The following is a 17,648-nucleotide window of genomic DNA, read 5'->3' on the forward strand; positions in this document are numbered from 1 at the left end:
AAGACGCGACGACTCTCTGGCTGCAAGTCATCGAATCAATTCATCCACATGATAGAAACAACATAGCCGAAATTTTTGCTTAGAGCATTGACAGGAATAAGTTCTCCTTGGTGTTCAAATTTGATAAAATTAAAGAATACTATCGTATAAATGGAAGAAAAGGAAAAGGAACAGAAATATTCCCAACAAAACAACCAAAATCCCATCTCAATTGATGCATGAATAGGACGTGAATTCACGTCTGATTAAAAAAGGAAAAAAAAAAAAAAACAAGGGCTACTGCAACTCTAGTTGAGAGATCAAATCAGCTGAAAAATTGTGGGCAATCTCAAGGTGTGCTTTTCCTTTGGAGCACCAAAAGTAGAACAGCAGAGCTTAGAAAGGAACAAATTAGAGCATGAAGCTGGAAGGAAGCCATGTGAGGATGGGGTCATGAAATGATAAGACGTCAGAGTTAGATTAAAAAAAAAAAACCTATAAATGTGATGTAAAAGAATACTGCTTTGTGCAGCTGAAATTTAAAGCTAAAATGAAATACCAAAATTTGATAACATCCCAACCGCTAGGATTATTTCCCCACCCCACAATTAGGCTTAGCCGCCACACCAGTATTGACAGAATAGCCTTGAAAGAGGGCTATTTAAATACGCAATTCAGCTCGAGATAAGGGCGTCTCGTTGTCATGGTCCACAATCCACATGATTTATATACATGCTTCCGGGTAGGGTTGAGGGTTGAGAAGAAATAGAAGTTGGAAATGGGGAGAAATGTATTATTATTTTGTTTATCTCTTTTTGGAAGAAGGTCCAGAGAATGTGTATCCAATTATTATGCGGCCCAAGCTCCTGGGATCAGCATATCGACCGCTGCAAAAGCAAAAGGCAATTAGGGTAGTGGTCCTCGAATCCAATTATGGCTTATAATTATGTGATTGGTTCTAATAATAAGCGACACCGAACTACGAACAGACCTCTCTACCACTACCAACCAGAACAAAATTCAGACAACAATTCGACAAAGTTTCAAAGCACATCTATAGATTATAGACTTTAGTAGTGTATTTTGCAGATGGAGCTAGTAGTAATACACTATGAACCAATTTAGTCAGTCAGTCTTCTCTAAATAAATTTTTTTTTTTTTAAAAAAAAAAAAACACTACGGAGGAGTTCGTTCAACAGCAACCACTTTTTCATCTTCTAAGGATACATGCACGGTGACAAAAACCAATCATCCTAGGAGGGGAGGGACTTCTTTATTTGTCTCAAAAACTCGTACCTTAAAAAGTAAAAAGCAATTATACAACAATATATCTAAGTATAAATATATACAGGTTACGCAGTCAAAAAGAGTATCTGCAAGAAAAACGAGAACCAAAAATTTCAGTGGTACATAATCTGACATAGACCATCAATCCTCCTTGTAGTCTTTGGTTGGTCTTGCTTCAAAACCCCCGTCAACTCTCTTTTCGAGTGTGTAAGGCATGTAAGTACCAAGAATTCTATCCCACGTCACAAAGAATGGCTGAGAGAAGTTATATTTGGTACCGTGGAGTTGATGGTGTATATCATGATACGCAGAATTGTTTCTGAAGAAAATATGGAACAGATTTCCAGGCAGCCAAAGTCCACAATGGTCATCAACCGTTTTCATGGTAGCAAAGGAGAAGAAGAAGATGGAAGCCCGAGGAGACATGCCTGAGAGGAGGAACGCCAAGGCCCCACCAACTGTATCAAGAATCAGCCCCTCTAAAGGGTGGTTGTACAGGGCTCCATATGCATACGGGACAACCAGCCGATGGTGCTGAGAATGGATATGCTTGTAAAGAAACTTGTTCTGATGCATGTATCGGTGCATGAAATACTGCCACGTATCTAAGGCCACCATTGCAATGAAGAACTGCTTAGCAAGATCAACAAGGGGGCGCTGTTGATCTCCTTCAGCTTCACCATCATTTCCAGTAGCCTGGACCATCAGCAGAACCCATTAAGCATCAACAGGCAGCAAATCTTCAGCTCATTGCATTAGTTACCACATAACCAACCAGAAAAATACAATTGCAGAAACTGATATAAAAGAGAGTTTAGATTTCAATATGAATTAGGACATTCAAAAGCACAGCAGTATATATTAGAAACATCCCAGCTGCCTGTTGTACCAGAATTTGGCTTGATTAATCAAACAGGTGATATGTGTAGTAGCACTTGAAAACCAGTTAAGAATCACCAAGTTACCACACCATCACTATGTTGCAGTGGATCACTACATAATAAGTATTTTTTATTATATCAACAACTAATAGTTCACCAGGAATTCAATTGACCCGTAGGTAACGTAATATTCTCAAAGCTGATTAACTATATGATGGCACAATATCATCTAAGCTCAGTAAAGAAGCATTTCACTTCCTGCAAAATGATCAACTTTCCAAAAATCAAATAAAAACTAATAGAAGCTGGCTTAATGTGAAGGGGTACATCAAACTACTGCTACCTTACCAAATGAATGTACTTATCAGAATCAAATTAACACCAATAGATTATGGACATGTAAATGACTATATCCAACTACATGTTTTGAGGAAAAAAGTAAGCACTCAAATGACACAAACGGCATATAAATGAAAACTCTCCTAATTAGCTGCGAGTATAGAAATAGTTCAAATCTTTCTGTAACTGCTCTGTTTTTATCATCAGAACATTGAAGTTAACTGAACCTCGAACCAAGAACCAAGCTTAGTTTAAAAAAAAAAACACAATTCCTCGTATGCACACTCCCAGGAATAAAGAGATACAAGTCCATTTCAAAGCACTAAAGGAACAAGGACTTTGTTTTATCATAAATTCCACATGTAGGATAGATCACAAGAAATTGAAACCTAAACAATCACGCATGTTCACCATAACAGTATGATCGTCTTAACACCATAATGATTAGCTCTACATATACCTACGAGGGGGGTATTACCCAAAATTTTTTTTTTTAAAAAAAAAAAAAAAAAAAGAAAAGAAAAAGGCATGATCCCACAATTCCGTATCTGCAAAATTCAGTCGATAACGATGGCATAACCTCATGAGTACAAAGGCACCTAACATGGGAAAACTATCGAACAGAGCAGAAAACCATATCCAAAATGGCAAAAAAACCATTTTTTTTTCACATTATGTAAGGATCAAGATGTTCTTTGCAGGTAACTTACGGCAAAAAGGAGGGTGGCAACAACGGCTTGAACGGCCTGTTGAAGAAGAACACCTTTGACAACGTCCTTCTTAGCTACCAAATTCTTCTCATCCTCGTCTTTCCTCGAATGCAACCTATAATTATCCATACCCCCCAGCATCATATATATCCCCGAATAAACCCAATACATCACTATTGGCACAAAAGTGCCCATCAATTCATCAGATATCTCCAACCCCCTGATCTCCATATTTTTTTAATTACTAACTCCCAAATCCTATATTTTCCTGAAAAGAAAAATAAGAGAAGAAACGGAAGACAAGAGGAACCCCAAAAAAGAAAAGGAAAATTTTGGAAGAAATAGGGTTTGGAGAGGAAGAGCTGGGGATTCTGAACTCGAATTGAAGATTTAAGGTTGAAGTTTTCTTTCTGAACCTACCCTAAAGCTAGAGGTGTCGGGGAATTATGTGGGAATTCCTTATTTGGGTGGGGGTGTTTGTAAATGTGCTTGCTTGCTTTATTACCTTTTGAATTTTCGGGGGGTGCAGTGGAGTCTGAAATTCAACGGAGGACGATTGATTCTAGACGAAAGAAGGAACTAGAGAGGTGCCGTTGAAAACGAAGAAGAAAGAATCATCTACCCTGTTGGCTTTGTATGTATATATACGGTGGGGTAGTTTGTTGTTGGTTTACAACCTTAAACTATTTTGAAATCGTACAATAATACAAATATAATACTTGATTTGTTGGCATTATCATATAGGCTACAAATTTGAACTTTCATTCAAACTTTGGTGGATAGATATCACTACTATCTGATGGTATTTGATTTTTTTTCTTTGTCAATTGTTTAATCTTTATGAGAAAGTGGTGTTGATTTTGCCACATATACTCAAGCATGCTTTTTAATTTGGAGTTTAATTTTTCTAATATAGAAGTGCACTAACAAATCCAGGCGAGCGAGCGTCCGTCGCAACTCGCAGTCTTGAGCCAAAGCGTGGCTAGACTTGTGGCGGTGGACATTGACCGAGTGCAGGCCCCCCCGAGTTTGAGTTTGACCCGATTCTTGGTGTCCTGCGGCGGGCGCTCCTGTGGGCTTCTTAGAAATTGTGTGCGCAAGTCACTTGCTCGACCCGATTTTTGGTTTTAGCCTTCGTTCTTGACCGATTGTATGGAGTAATAATTGTGATTGTATGGAGTAATAAATTAGATATATAATTAAAATGTATTAATAAAAACTCATCAAACATCCGTTAAAAAGTTTCTATTAATATTATTGTAACAACTGATAACCTGCCCCCAATGAACCTCTCCATTTACCAATTCAATTAACATAAACAAGTTATGCTACAGGTCCATCCATCAATGAACTAACTAGTATCCAAAATTCAATCTTTTTTACCTACTGCATAAAAGGGCATTGAATCTCTAATGGCAAATTGAACAGCTTTAAATAAGCTAACAGGTGGGAAAATTTGATGCTGAAGCATGTAGGTAACCATGTACAGTAGTAAATATATACTTCTTCCTGCTTCGTACAGCACACAGCGATCTCTGTGACGCTAGAGCAGTTTTTAAGTTACTGGGCACTTCCTATGCATGTTTGCTCATTTTGCGACCCATGGAGAAGGCAGTACCAACAAAAGAGGTTGGGAGTCGGCATGAACCATTGCGCATCTCCAGTTAGGAGTATAAATAAAAGAATTAGTCATTCAGCTCTCGTGAGATAACATGAATCCGAAGGCTCATCAACAAAAGCCGAAAGGAGGAAGAATGTGCCTCATGTAGCTTGCACCTGTGTTTCAACAGCCTTCTTCAAAAAGCTGAGCTTGGCTTGTTTTGCTCTCCTAGCAGGGGCTACAGCAAAACACTCGTACATGTGAGGATTAGTTGTTCAAAACAACGTTAGAGCCTGCAGTTATGTTTGATCAAACTGTTGATATTCAAAAAAGAGGGCTAGCTCTCTACCTTTGGCCTTGGTGCGACCATTACAACCCAGAACTGCAGATTTCCACTCCTCATAATCGTGTCTGTCCTTTCGCTTACGCTTTTTATAGGCAGAAGGCTGCAGTTGGGTTATGAAATACAATTAGAACTTCAATGGACAAAAGACCATATAATACCGTGGGCAACCTAGCTACGGTGCAAGTCCAATTTCAGGATAAAAGAAACAGTTTTCTAATTTAGTTAAGAAAATGTTCGTGTTTCTCCATCATAGATAGACACTTTGCCTTCGGTAATGCATCAAATCTAGTTGGTGAATTTGATTTCGAGAACGTTGCCTAGATAGTGTCAGTCACTGATCATAACTGGAATCCTTTCATGGTATGAGATTCTCAAGTAATTACCTCCCCACCATCATCAGATAAATAACCACCATCCTCCGCGGTCCTCTTTTCAGGCAATGCATCCAGCAGTGCTGCATATGCATAGGGTAAAAGAAAATTGAGTTTAGACTTTCAATTACAGCCTCAACTAAGCCACTGAAATGTATGAAAAGCCTAATATGCGAATCACATCACAATAACATACTATAAGATCAGTCAGATCAGCTTCCTACCTCGGTTTCCTTTTATTTCCCTAGGATCCTTTTTCTCCTTTGACACGCCAAACTCGTCGAAGCATAGGTCCCTCATGGAGATGGATACCTGTCAAAGCATTTCCAGCTCAACATTCCTTGAGTTTTCAAAAAATGGAAGTACGATGCCCGATAACTAACAAAATTGCAGGTATAAGAAAATATATAGCCTTTACACTTGAAAATTCAGATTCTGAGGTGCCACAGATTTCAACCAACTTTATCTTATCTACGTTCAGCTGCAAAATCACCAGTGGATTGTTAGTTAAGAATTTATAATTCTACTTTATTTGCTTTGCTTGCATGGAGCAGGCAAAGGATGCGCCTGTATTACCTTGTATTTTTTCGCGCAAAGGTAGAATGCAACAGCAGTGAATACAGGGCGAGTGAAATCAGCAGTGCCCCTACGAGATGGGGGCAAGGAAGAAAGAAATCGATCCTTGTATCTGAAAATCAGCACGAGAAAAGGAAACTTCAATAATATGAAGAATGACAGAATTCATCTTCCTACAAAGAGAATTATTTTCATGTGTTCCTATATAACAAAATAATCCCTTATCGATGGGTGTCCAAATCTTTACCAATCTGCAATTATTTAGTATATAAGAACACGTTTGCATTCCTAAATGCTAAAATATCTTCAATGCACTCACGAATGACAAAACTATCAACAACTCCACATAGATACACGTCCAAAATTTGCAACGTACTCTAAGCAAACATTGTACATTTAACACCAAAAATTTTAGCCTTCTTACTCTAATCAACACACAATGCTCCAAAGAGAAAGAAGGCTTATAATCCAAAATCTATATATTGTTCTTAAAGTGTTTTACAACATCTGTTGAGCACGATGAAACAATAGCAGTTGAGTTTGAAACTTACAAAGACAAGCCTTTGTGAACAAATGGAATGAGCCTTACACATCCGAATTGGACTGCCAATTCCCTAACATCAACATTGTTCCTACACACACCAGAAAAGGAAAAAAGAAAAAGAACCTCTCATTAACTGATACCAACGCAAAAAAAAAAAAGGGTTCTCATTAATAAAATAATACCATCAACCAAGAAACTGGATAACATACTTGACTCCAATGCCGTTTTGCATTGAATTGAAGGATCTAATATAAGCCCTCTCTGACATCCCACTTAACCTTATCGCTGCTTGTCGATCAAAAATCACATCCATCCTACAAATGTTTTGACCAAAATCAAAAAAGATATTTAAAATACATACGTATTCAATCCAACTCAAATTTAACAAAATTTGGCCGCGTTTCAGTAAAGGACCCCTACAATTTAACGTCCCAATTCAACAAAAAGAAAAGTTACCAAAATAAATAAATACACAATATGGCAGTACCTAGAAGCAGCAATCTCTAAGCACATTATAGCCTTGCAGATCTCCCCCTAAAATGAAAATCAACCAAAAAAACAAGTTAATCAATTAATAAACTCATAAAGAAAGTTGGAAGAAAGAGTAGAAGCTTATAATCCAAATTAGGATGCTTACAACACCAATGATAGAGGAATCAAATTGGGCGTCTGCTAGGCGGCGGAGCTCTGCGGCTTTGCGGATAAGGTGTTTGGGTTGTGAGAGGCCAAGCTTTTTGGCAATTTCTGAGAGGTCCATTGTCTTTTTTTTTTTTCTGTAAGTTGGGTTTCTCAGATTGGAAAATTTGTGAGAGTGAGAAATGGGGTTCAGATGGGAAGGGCATTTTCCTCTTTTATTTTGAGAAATTTGGGAGGGAACGGCAATGGCGGGAACCATCTGAGGTGGGGTGCGCGTCTGTGTGTTTTCGGAGGTTTCTAATTTGGCGCGCTGTGAAAGGTGAAACTTGAAAACTTTGGAGATTTTGGCGCCATGTGACAACGGTTACAGAGTTACAGTAACTTTTGATAGCGCAGAAGGTGGAATTAATTGCCCCGTCCCGATGCTGAGTCAGTATACTAAGCTGTAGTTTTTGACTGATTGATTAATTTAAAATGAATTTGAATGAGTTTTATACCCAAAAAAAAAAAAACGTATTCTAATGCTTCACTGAGACGGTACATATGCTTTCTGGAAAAAAAAAAATCTATAGCGGAGGCGTGCTGCTGATCGTGGGTATAACAGTAGGGTATCAGGGATTTTTTTTTTTCTTTTTTAAAAGATAGAAACTCTTCATAAGAAGCATCATCCGACATTTATGGTACTATTTTGATGTAATTCATTGATCCTATGAAGGAAAAGAAAATATATACTAAGAGGAGAAAATTAGACTAAAGAAATGGGAAGGGAAAACGTCCGGAGAAGAAAACAGAAAAGAAGGTAAAAAAGGGATATAACGCCATGAAACCCTCGAGTTAACCATAGAATGCACCATCTAAGGAGACAAAACACACATTGATATATTAGTGGTACCAATCCTAAGTGCTAAACAGGGAGCATAGAATTATGGAACAGGCTAGGCAAGCGAGTTTTTGTGCCAGTTTCTTTCTGTTAGCATCATTAACCAAATACAGCAAGGAAAGGATGCCGACAATGGATGAAGCTCCCACAATCCAGGCAGCCCAGCAATCCAAACAAACGTGTCCAGGGTGGAAAGAAACTGATCAAAACAAACTTGCATCATTTGAATGTCTCTAAGCCGAAGACATGATAATATGCGGTGCTTGATTGTGTTTCTTCTCCAACAATAACAGCAGTCTAGTAAATTTTTGCTCCTCTCTTCAATGAAAAGATCACTGACGAAATCAGTGCGTCAAATTGCTAAGCAGCAACCATCAAGGATCGTGAAATGGAGCGGTAACTGATGGACAACCTCCAAAGCACGAAAGAATTTGGAATTCATGCATCCTTTTGCATGCTTGAGGGTTCCTGCATTTGAGGAACTTGAAGATGAAAAAGAAGGTCACATTAACCAGGTTCGGTGCCTCCGTGGATTAATCACCAGAGCTGCTCTCTTGCAACAGCTGCCAACACCAGGAAACAGATTACACTTCTGCAGTAGAACGGAAATGTCAAATAAAAAATTAAAATGGATGTGAGGCGAGAAAATCCAATATGAAATACCAGGGCACCAATTTGCTCATATGCTTCCATCACTTTAGGATGTCCTTCATCTTCATAACCTACTTGCAGTATTCGAGGTCCATTAACTGACCAAAATGCCCTTAGACCTGCCTCCTGAAATATTGGAAAGATTGGCATTATCGAACAGGTTTTGTATTAGACGGTCCAAAAACTTCAAAAGAAATCACCATTTATCATCAATGAGGAACTTTACGTACATCACTGCCCGTAAGTATCATGATAGGAAAAGAACTGATCCATTTTTGAGTGCACGTCCACTCTTTCCAATAGTGGGTACAAACTACTTGAAGTAGACTTCTCAATAAATTTTTGACTAAACTTATTGAACGAGTAATTCATATTCCTGTATGAGACAAGAGACAAGTAGATGCCAATCTCACCTGCAATACCAGCAGGTAAATGGCCTCAAGTGCTTGGACACGTATGTCAGGATCAGCAACTGGCTCGCGCTCAATTGAAAGTGCACTTGCAAGCTCGAGTGGCATTTTAGAGGTGTCTTGCTCACTATATATCTATTGCAAGGCAATTAATCCATGAGACAGAGAGTCAAATACTAGGCAATTAAAGGAATGTGTGGGAAGGAGAAGAAAAGTTCAGGACTAGGCAAATACAGGAATGTGTGGGAAAAGGAGAAGAAAAGTCCAGGAGAAGCTAGCTGAAAACATAACCAATTCAAGTTGATTTTTTTTTTTAAATGGAGGTGAAAAAGAACCTATACTAATGAAAATGAAATTCCATTTGTTTAAGCAATCTGTCAGCAAATCGGTAGCAACCAAATTGAACCTCAAAATTGGCAAAACTGCAACATAACCTTGTTTCCAGCAACTGGCAGGAGTAGAGCTGGCCACAGAAATTCTGAGATCAAAAGAAGATTCTGCAGCTGGCTTTCAGCTTCAAAACAGCAGTTACGGATGGTTCCTGAGACCTGAGTAGCAAAGCAAAATGAAGGAACAAAATGTTTTAAAGAAGAAAGATATCGACTTTGTCAGGGATTTATATACCCCTTTCTTCCGCAATGGGCTAACTGAATCAAACTGCCTAATGATTTGCTTCAAAAGTCCCCTCTTTGGATCCAACAGAAGCTTCCTTCCGGCTTCTTTCTTTGAAATTGTCAACAGGTATCTTGGGAGGAAAACATCTAGTCACACTATTATGAGTGACCAACTAGTATTTATAGGAGTACAAACCTAACAGACTATTTACAAGAATACCCTTACTAATTTATTATCTATAAGAATACTAATATTCTCCTAACACTCCCCCTCAAGTTGGAGCATATATATCATAAGCACCCAACTTGTTACAAATATATTTCACCCTAGAGCCCCCTAAACTCTTAGTAAATACATCAGCCAATTGATCTACAGACGGTACATGAGATGTCTTGATGACCCCGTCAAGCAATTTCTCTCGAATGAAATGACAATCAACTTCAATATGTTTTGTCCTTTCATGAAACACTGGATTAGACGCAATATGAACAGCCGCCTGATTATCACACACTAAATTCATAGGCTGTTTATGTTCAAACCCAAGTTCCAGTAACATGCTCTTCACCCAAACCAACTCACACACAGTGTGAGCCATAGCGCGGTATTCAGATTCTGCACTTGATCTGGATACAACTGTTTGCTTCTTACTCTTCCACGACACTAAATTACCACCAACAAACACACAATATCCTGTAGTCGATCTTCGATCTGAGGCAGAACCAGCCCAATCTGCATCACTATATCCTTCAATATCATTGTGTCCATGATTTTGATACAGCAACCCTTTTCCAGGAGCATTTTTAAGATACCTGAGAATCCGTATAACAGCATCCCAATGACTAGTACGAGGGGTATCAAGAAATTGACTCACAACACTCACTGCAAACGAAATGTCAGGTCTCGTTACAGTGAGATAATTTAATTTACCCACAAGTCTTCGATATTGCTTAGGATCATCAAGTAATGCACCTTGATCTCCTGCTAATTTCACATTGGGATCCATAGGAGTATCCACAGGTCGGCAACCTAACATCCCAACTTCACTCAACATATCGAGTACATATTTTCTTTGACATAAATAAATCCCATATTTAGACCGAGCTACCTCAATACCCAGAAAATACTGTAGATGACCTAAATCCTTTGTCTGAAAGTTTGCCTGCAGATTGGATTTAAGTTTCTGAATCCCCACAACATCATCACCTGTAATCACAATGTCATCCACATAAACAACTAATAAAATTTTACCAGCATTAGAATGCCGATAAAATACAGAGTGATCTACTCCACATCTTGTCAGACCGAACTCCATGACAACACTACTAAACCGGCCAAACCAAGCCCTCGGGGACTGTTTCAATCCATATAAGGATTTTTTCAAACGACAAACCAACCGCGGATTCTCCCCCTGAACAACAAATCCAGGAGGTTGTTCCATATATACCTCTTCTTCCAAATCTCCATGCAGAAATGCATTTTTCACATCCAACTGATGCAATGGCCAATTATAAGTTGCTGCCAAAGAGATAAGAAGACGGACAGAGGTAATCTTTGCAACAGGAGAAAATGTTTCTAAATAGTCTACTCCATACACCTGAGTAAATCCTCTAGCTACCAACCGAGCCTTCAATCTATCAATAGAACCATTAGGCTGCACTTTTATAGTGTACACCCATTTACAACCAACAACAGGCTTACCTGAAGGACGAGGGACAAGATCCCAAGTACCATTTTGTTCCAAAGCAGACATCTCTTCTTGCATAGCTAATCTCCAACCAGGATGATTAAGAGCATAGGTAATAGACTTAGGAATAGAGATAGAATCAAGAGAAGCAACAAAAGAAGAATATGACATAGAGAGACGAGAATAAGAAACAAAATTAGAAATAGGATGGGAAGTACAATGTCTCTTACCTTTGCGTAAAGCAATAGGAAGATCTAACTCAGAGGAGGGCGTCATACCTGGATTTGAAGATTGAGAGTTAATTGGTGAAGTGCGTGGCATATCAGGAACTTTCTCAACCATGGAACGACGAGAGTAAACTTGAAGATGAGGACGAGATAATCGAGCTATGGAATCTGGTGGACTAGACAACTCAGGTAATAAAGGGGAAGGGACTGGTAAAACAGGAGAGGAAAAAGAGGGACACTGGTCTAATTCACAAGACATACTTTGCTTGATAAAATACGGAGTGGATTCAAAGAAAGTAACATCAGCACAAGTAAAAAATCGATTTAAAACTGGACTGTAACATCTATACCCTTTTTGCGCTCGTGTATATCCTAAGAAAATACACTTAATAGCACGAGAATCTAATTTATCCACCCCGGGAGCAAGCTGATGAACAAAGCACACACATCCAAAAATACGAGGAGGCAATTTAAACACAGATTCATGAGGAAAAAGAATGGAGTGAGGTAATTGACCTCCAAGAATATTAGATGGCATGCGATTAATTAAATAACATGCAGTTAGAATTGCATCACTCCAAAATTGTTTGGGCACATTCATGTGCAACAATAGTGTTCGAGCAATTTCGATTAAATGCCCAATTTTTCTTTCAACAACTCCATTCTGTTGTGGAGTGTGAGGACAAGAGGACTGATGAATAATACCAGACTTAGTCATAAAGGTATTAAAAGGAGTGGAAAAATATTCTTTCGCATTATCACTGCGAAGTATACGTACAGGCACACCAAATTGATTCTTTATTTCTGTAACAAATGCACAAAAAATGGAATATAATTCTGAACGATCTTTCATTAAATAAAGCCATGTAACTCTGGAAAAATCATCAACAAAGACTACAAAATATTTAAAACCTAACTTTGAAGTGACTCGACTAGGACCCCAAACATCAGAATGAACTAACAAAAAAGGTTCAGAAACCCGTTTATTGACTCTAGGAGCAAAAGAAACACGATGATGCTTTCCTAACTGACAAGACTCACATTCTAACGAAGATAATTGATTCAAAGTAGGAACCAACTTTTTCAAATTTTGTAAAGACGGATGACCTAAACGACAGTGAATTTCAAGAGGAGAAACAGTAGCAGGACATGCTATCGGACCATTGAAGTTGAGAAAATAAAGACCATTATGCTCATGCCCTCCACCAATCATCCTCTTTGTCTTCAAATCCTGAATGACAACAGAATCAGGAGAAAAAGTAACTGTACACTGTAGAAATTTAGTGAGCTTACTAACAGACATTAGATTAAATGGCAAATTGGGTACGTAAAGAACAGAAGATAGCGGAAGTGATGGATTAATTTCTACAGTGCCTAGTCCTTTAACTTTAGTAGTAGATCCATCAGCTAAAGTAACATGAGGAAAGGGAGTTGACTCTTGAAAATTAGAAAAAATTTTAGAGGTACCTGACATATGATCAGTAGCCCCGGAATCAATAATCCATGGGTCATTACCTTTTTGTGCTAAAGAAGCAGAGGGAAGAGATGCGTGATTTGTAGCTTGGTACTGTAGGAATTTAACATAATCTTCCTCAGATATAGTAACAGTTTTCTGGGACCCATGTGTTGAAGAACTTGATTCAACTTGGTCAGTGATAACCGTATTAACAAACCTTTCAACCATAGCGAATAGCACGTCAAACGAAAGAACGGGTCAAAACTTGAGACAAACGCGTGAACAGTAACGGCATGAACAGTAACTACGTGAACAGTATCGGCGTGAACAGTGCCGTGAACAGTATACGTGAACAGTGCCGCTATGAACAGTGCGCGTGAACAGTGATTTGCTAGATGTTTTACCCTAACCCTAGGACTTTTGCTCTGATACCATGTCAACAGGTATCTTGGGAGGAAAACATCTAGTCACACTATTATGAGTGACCAACTAGTATTTATAGGAGTACAAACCTAACAGACTATTTACAAGAATACCCTTACTAATTTATTATCTATAAGAATACTAATATTCTCCTAACAGAAATGTTCACAAGAACAGATGCCACATGTTCAAATGGATCACCTGAAAGTAAGCAAAGATAATAAATTCTGGTGGTAGTACAGAAAAAGAGCAAAAATCAGAAAGAGAAGCTATATACTGTACCTCTTCTCTCACTGGATGACGTACAGAATGATCTGACAAGCTTCATGATATAAAGGCCTTTCATTTTCTCATCCCCAGACTGACAACCAGACACAGAATTTAAAATAGTAATGAGCACTGTCCAAACTAGGCTTACAAAACATACTAGATCAAAAGAAAAGTAGAATCTGAACCACCAAGAAGCATTAAATATATAGAATTAGAGCTTTTAAGTTACATGTGGTTTTCGAAACTCAGGGTCTGAGAATTACAAAACTTAACATACTGAAACAGCATCCTGTACCATTTTCTCTGGAAATATTTAGCAACAGTGACTAAGTAGAAATACAAGGGACTAACCTGAAGCAAAGAATCAATACCAGCATCCAACTGTGTAAGGTTAACAAGGAGCATAACCAACAATCCAGTAATTTCACAGTTCTCCTTGTATAAAATTTGCATTGCTGTCTCAACAACACCAGTATCCACCATCTTTTTAGCTAAATCTGAATTTTGTGACAAATTTACAAGTGCTTCAGCTGCAGGCTCTGACACCTCCTGAAGCCATAAAGACACAAAAGCAGTATTACATAAATTAGATACAAGGAAAAAACAATGTCTAAATCAAGTTCACCCTCTTCATTCTGGGGTGAAAGATGCAGTAGAGGAGCTTCAAAGAGAATTTATAAACATATCCAACCATATTTAATGTCTGTTCATCCAAATCAAATTAGAACATGAAATATGGGCCTAAAACAAGATACTTTGTAACAAAACAGGCAGCTGCAGAATGATTGGTAGCCATCTTATCTGAGCATAATTCCATAATTAGTGATGAAAATCTCACTAAAATCATAAAATGCTGCGTGCAGAGGTTATTAGGGAAAAAATAGTCCATCCTATGGGCTATCTTAAATTTTTGTACCCTTTTTCTCCTCTTTCTTTCAGCACTTTTTCTCTTTTACGTTCCCCATCCGTTTTATCGACAAACAGTAAGATGGAAGTATAACACGATGCAAGCAAATGGAGCATAAGAGACACTGAACACAGAAATCAACCTTCTTTTCAGCCAGAAGGCGAGAAAGAGATGGAAGAAGAACGCCGCAACACTTTCCAAGCATTTGCAAGCCATCCTCCGATCCTGTATAATCCCGAACAATGTCAACTGCTGCTTTTTTTACCTAAACATATAATCAAAATCATTAAATGGACATAATCAACTTTGAATAGGTAATACAAGTTCAATCAATTGAAAAAAATACAAGCTCAATCAATTTTTTTTTTTTTTTTTAAAAATTCCTAGTATTCCAACTAAACAAGAAGGGATTAGATTCTCAATTCTCATAGCCTTTCTTCAAAAATTAAGTAATGATTACGAGAACATTACTAAAAGTCCGTAGTCAAGAAACTCGATTTTTGAGTACAAATCAGGGGATTCAACTCTGGTGCAGCAGTTAAAGAAATTAGCAGTGACTACCAGAACATAACCAGGACCCAAATTTAAAAATGAATCTTCATCAGAACAAGAAAAAGCTTAAAATTCCAAACATAAGATAGGTTAACTAGCATCGATTAAAAGGATATGAATTAAGAACCCTCAGTCAAATTATTTCAAGTCATCTACGCCGAAACAAGCTATATTAAACGAGACTTACAGGTGGAGAAGGGGATGAAAGGAAGCCCAGCAGTTCTTCCAGCTCTGCCGCCATTTCTGTGGAAGCCTTTTAACTAACTATTTTACCAGCTCTTGTCCTGAACAAACCTATTTCTGGGTTTTAATTAGCCTATTGTCATGAAGTTGCGGCTTTTTAAAATTTTTTTTTTATTATGCAGAAAACAAGGGGCTAGCTGCGGTTGAGCGCTGTGCTCTAGAATGAAGGCGTGACACGAGAAGCGCGCCTCCTGTCATCTGATTCTGAGCAGAGAAAGGCGCGGTTCTAGTAACTTACATTTTGATAGAAATTGAAAACAACACGTCACTATATTTATTTATATTTGAAGCATCCATATATCTTACGTTTCTACTAACCCAAATAAAATTACATCTTAAATGTATGATATAGAAGTAATATTCAAAAAATAATTCTCATTATATAAAGTGACCCATCCTATAATATCCTGTTTCTACCGTAACAATTAGAAATGTTACACAAATTAGCACAAAGTGTAGTCAATCGCGACTTCAGTGGATCCTCATGAGTCTGGTCTTGAACCATTAAGTGGTCTTTTTTTTTTTTTAACTTCGCGCACCAACTTTCCCCCTCCCCGGCGCATCTCTTTCCCAGTAAAAATGTAAATCTGTCCTTATTGTTATGGTCATTTTTAGTACGTTCTCTTCAAACACTGTACCAGGCTCGCCACACCACAAGTTGGAGTTGCAGAGAGAAGATTAATTCTTCAGAGTAGGTGTTTTAATGACATCTTTCTACTTGGGGAAATTTCTATTGGAAAGAAAGATAAAAAATTTCAGTTACAGAGCAGACATGCTTTGGGGCAATAATATGTTTCTCTAGGTCTTTTAGCTTGTGTCTCCTCTTTTCACCCTTTTCCTACAACACCTTTGCATAATGAGAGCTCCAATAGATACAAGAAACTTTTCAACCATCATGTTCAACCTTTTTTTTTTCTTTTACTTTTAAGTTTTTTTTTTTTGGAAAACTTTTTACTTCTAAGATTATTAGGGATTCGCATAGTCGGGCTAAATTGGTGTGGGTGGCTAATTCTTTTGTTTATTGATGAAAAAAAGGAAAAAAAATTTGTACAAATGTTGATCTGATAGGAGAATCTTTTATAACTATATCTGCCGTAGGGGTGTAATCGAGCCGAGTTCGAGCCGAGTCGTTGACCGAGCTACTCGCGTACATCCTTAATCAGCCGTGCTTACTAAACACGGTACTGGGACTTTTAAAAAAAAAAATTTTGATGGCAAAAAAAAGTGTATTATTAAGCAAGCACGTGATTGCCCTATTATTTAGACACCTGGTAGTGAATAACTTAAAAAGTTTAAAAAATTCTTCGTTTTGATCTTATTGATAGATTAGTCAGTCAGCAAAAGAAAATCTAAAGGCAACGAGTGAATAAGACTGGGGGTAGATTTTTGTCATTTGTGTAGTATATTTCTTGGTAAAATTCAGACTATGAAATTTTTGAATTAAGAATATTGCAGTACGACTTGTTTTTGTATGGCCCCAAGAGTGAATTAATTGGGCAAAAATGTGAATGCTTTTATACCACTTTTTCTTTTGCTGCCTATTTTTGTGAAATCTAATTTAGATTTAAAAATAAACGAGAAAATACTTGTGAAATACTGGCCGTTTAAATTTTATAGTAAAACAAGCAACTTAAAAATTATTGTTTGAGGAAGATCCCTAGAAGGATTAAATAAAAAAAATAAAAAAAAAAAATTACTGTTGTCTCTATCCTTTCCCAACCCCTTCAACAATGAAGTGCTGCGGTATCAATTTCAGTGCGCAGTGTTTCAATTCAAACACTTCATTTCTCACAATGTTTCGATTAATTTCATTGCCAAAATTGTGCAAAACCATTGCTGACCAATTAATGAATTTGAGTGGTTACCATACCAATTTAAGCATTTGTCTCGTTTAAACTGTTCTGTCCTGGGGAAGAAATGGGACAGGTAGGAATAAGATTTGTTCCAGGGCGGAGTTTACTCAGCGCACACACTTGAAACAATGGCAACCGTAATATCTTCTGATGACAGGACTGCTGGAGTGCGTGCATTTTAGCTAGCTTCTAATCAAGAGGTCTAAGT

The 17,648-nt window shown here is 37.8% G+C and overlaps 3 protein-coding genes across 3 annotated transcripts; all 3 read right to left on the reverse strand.

Moving 5' to 3' along the window:
- Nucleotides 1-1,219: 1,219 nt before the first annotated feature.
- Nucleotides 1,220-3,838, reverse strand: LOC113717347 (sphinganine C4-monooxygenase 1). Its single transcript, XM_027242153.2, has 2 exons — nt 3,197-3,838; nt 1,220-1,962 (listed from the first exon to the last, which is right to left on the reverse strand). Exons 1-2 carry the CDS (start codon nt 3,425-3,427, stop codon nt 1,408-1,410), a joined length of 786 nt encoding a protein of 261 aa, XP_027097954.1. The 5' UTR covers nt 3,428-3,838; the 3' UTR covers nt 1,220-1,407.
- A 588-nt stretch (nt 3,839-4,426) lies between these two features.
- Nucleotides 4,427-7,748, reverse strand: LOC113716521 (origin of replication complex subunit 6). Its single transcript, XM_027240900.2, has 10 exons — nt 7,271-7,748; nt 7,121-7,167; nt 6,843-6,947; nt 6,641-6,721; nt 6,090-6,201; nt 5,932-5,994; nt 5,738-5,825; nt 5,526-5,596; nt 5,146-5,242; nt 4,427-5,034 (listed from the first exon to the last, which is right to left on the reverse strand). The coding sequence occupies exons 1-10, from the start codon at nt 7,526-7,528 to the stop codon at nt 4,958-4,960; spliced, it is 999 nt and encodes a 332-aa protein (XP_027096701.1). The 5' UTR covers nt 7,529-7,748; the 3' UTR covers nt 4,427-4,957.
- A 380-nt stretch (nt 7,749-8,128) lies between these two features.
- On the reverse strand, nt 8,129-15,686 carry LOC140017029 (uncharacterized). The gene is made up of 11 exons (XM_072071386.1): nt 15,532-15,686; nt 14,935-15,057; nt 14,237-14,434; nt 13,898-13,976; nt 13,773-13,816; nt 11,840-11,842; nt 9,835-9,933; nt 9,645-9,758; nt 9,214-9,345; nt 8,813-8,926; nt 8,129-8,712 (listed from the first exon to the last, which is right to left on the reverse strand). The coding sequence occupies exons 1-11, from the start codon at nt 15,583-15,585 to the stop codon at nt 8,683-8,685; spliced, it is 990 nt and encodes a 329-aa protein (XP_071927487.1). The 5' UTR covers nt 15,586-15,686; the 3' UTR covers nt 8,129-8,682.
- Nucleotides 15,687-17,648: the final 1,962 nt, after the last annotated feature.

The sequence above is a fragment of the Coffea arabica genome, chromosome 11c, assembly GCF_036785885.1.
Source record: "Coffea arabica cultivar ET-39 chromosome 11c, Coffea Arabica ET-39 HiFi, whole genome shotgun sequence".
NCBI classification, from domain to species: domain Eukaryota; kingdom Viridiplantae; phylum Streptophyta; class Magnoliopsida; order Gentianales; family Rubiaceae; genus Coffea; species Coffea arabica.

Bases quoted from the DNA above. Each gene is read 5' to 3' on its own strand.
- LOC140017029 (XM_072071386.1), bottom strand. From the start codon at position 15,585: ATGGCGGCAGAGCTGGAAGAACTGCTGGGCTTCCTTTCATCCCCTTCT. The intron at 15,058-15,531 runs GTAAGTCTCGTT...TTATATGTTTAG, and splicing joins TTTCATCCCCTTCTCCACCT to GTAAAAAAAGCAGCAGTTGA. The intron at 9,346-9,644 runs GTTATGTTGCAG...GCCTTGCAATAG, and splicing joins TGCCAGTTGCTGGAAACAAG to ATATATAGTGAGCAAGACAC.
- LOC113716521 (XM_027240900.2), bottom strand. From the start codon at position 7,528: ATGGTTCCCGCCATTGCCGTTCCCTCCCAAATTTCTCAAAATAAAAGA. The intron at 7,168-7,270 runs GTAAGCATCCTA...TTTTCATTTTAG, and splicing joins ATTCCTCTATCATTGGTGTT to GGGGAGATCTGCAAGGCTAT. The intron at 5,035-5,145 runs GTAGAGAGCTAG...GTTTTGCTGTAG, and splicing joins TGGTCGCACCAAGGCCAAAG to CCCCTGCTAGGAGAGCAAAA.
- LOC113717347 (XM_027242153.2), bottom strand. From the start codon at position 3,427: ATGGAGATCAGGGGGTTGGAGATATCTGATGAATTGATGGGCACTTTT. The intron at 1,963-3,196 runs GTAAGTTACCTG...CTGATGGTCCAG, and splicing joins TTGCCACCCTCCTTTTTGCC to GCTACTGGAAATGATGGTGA.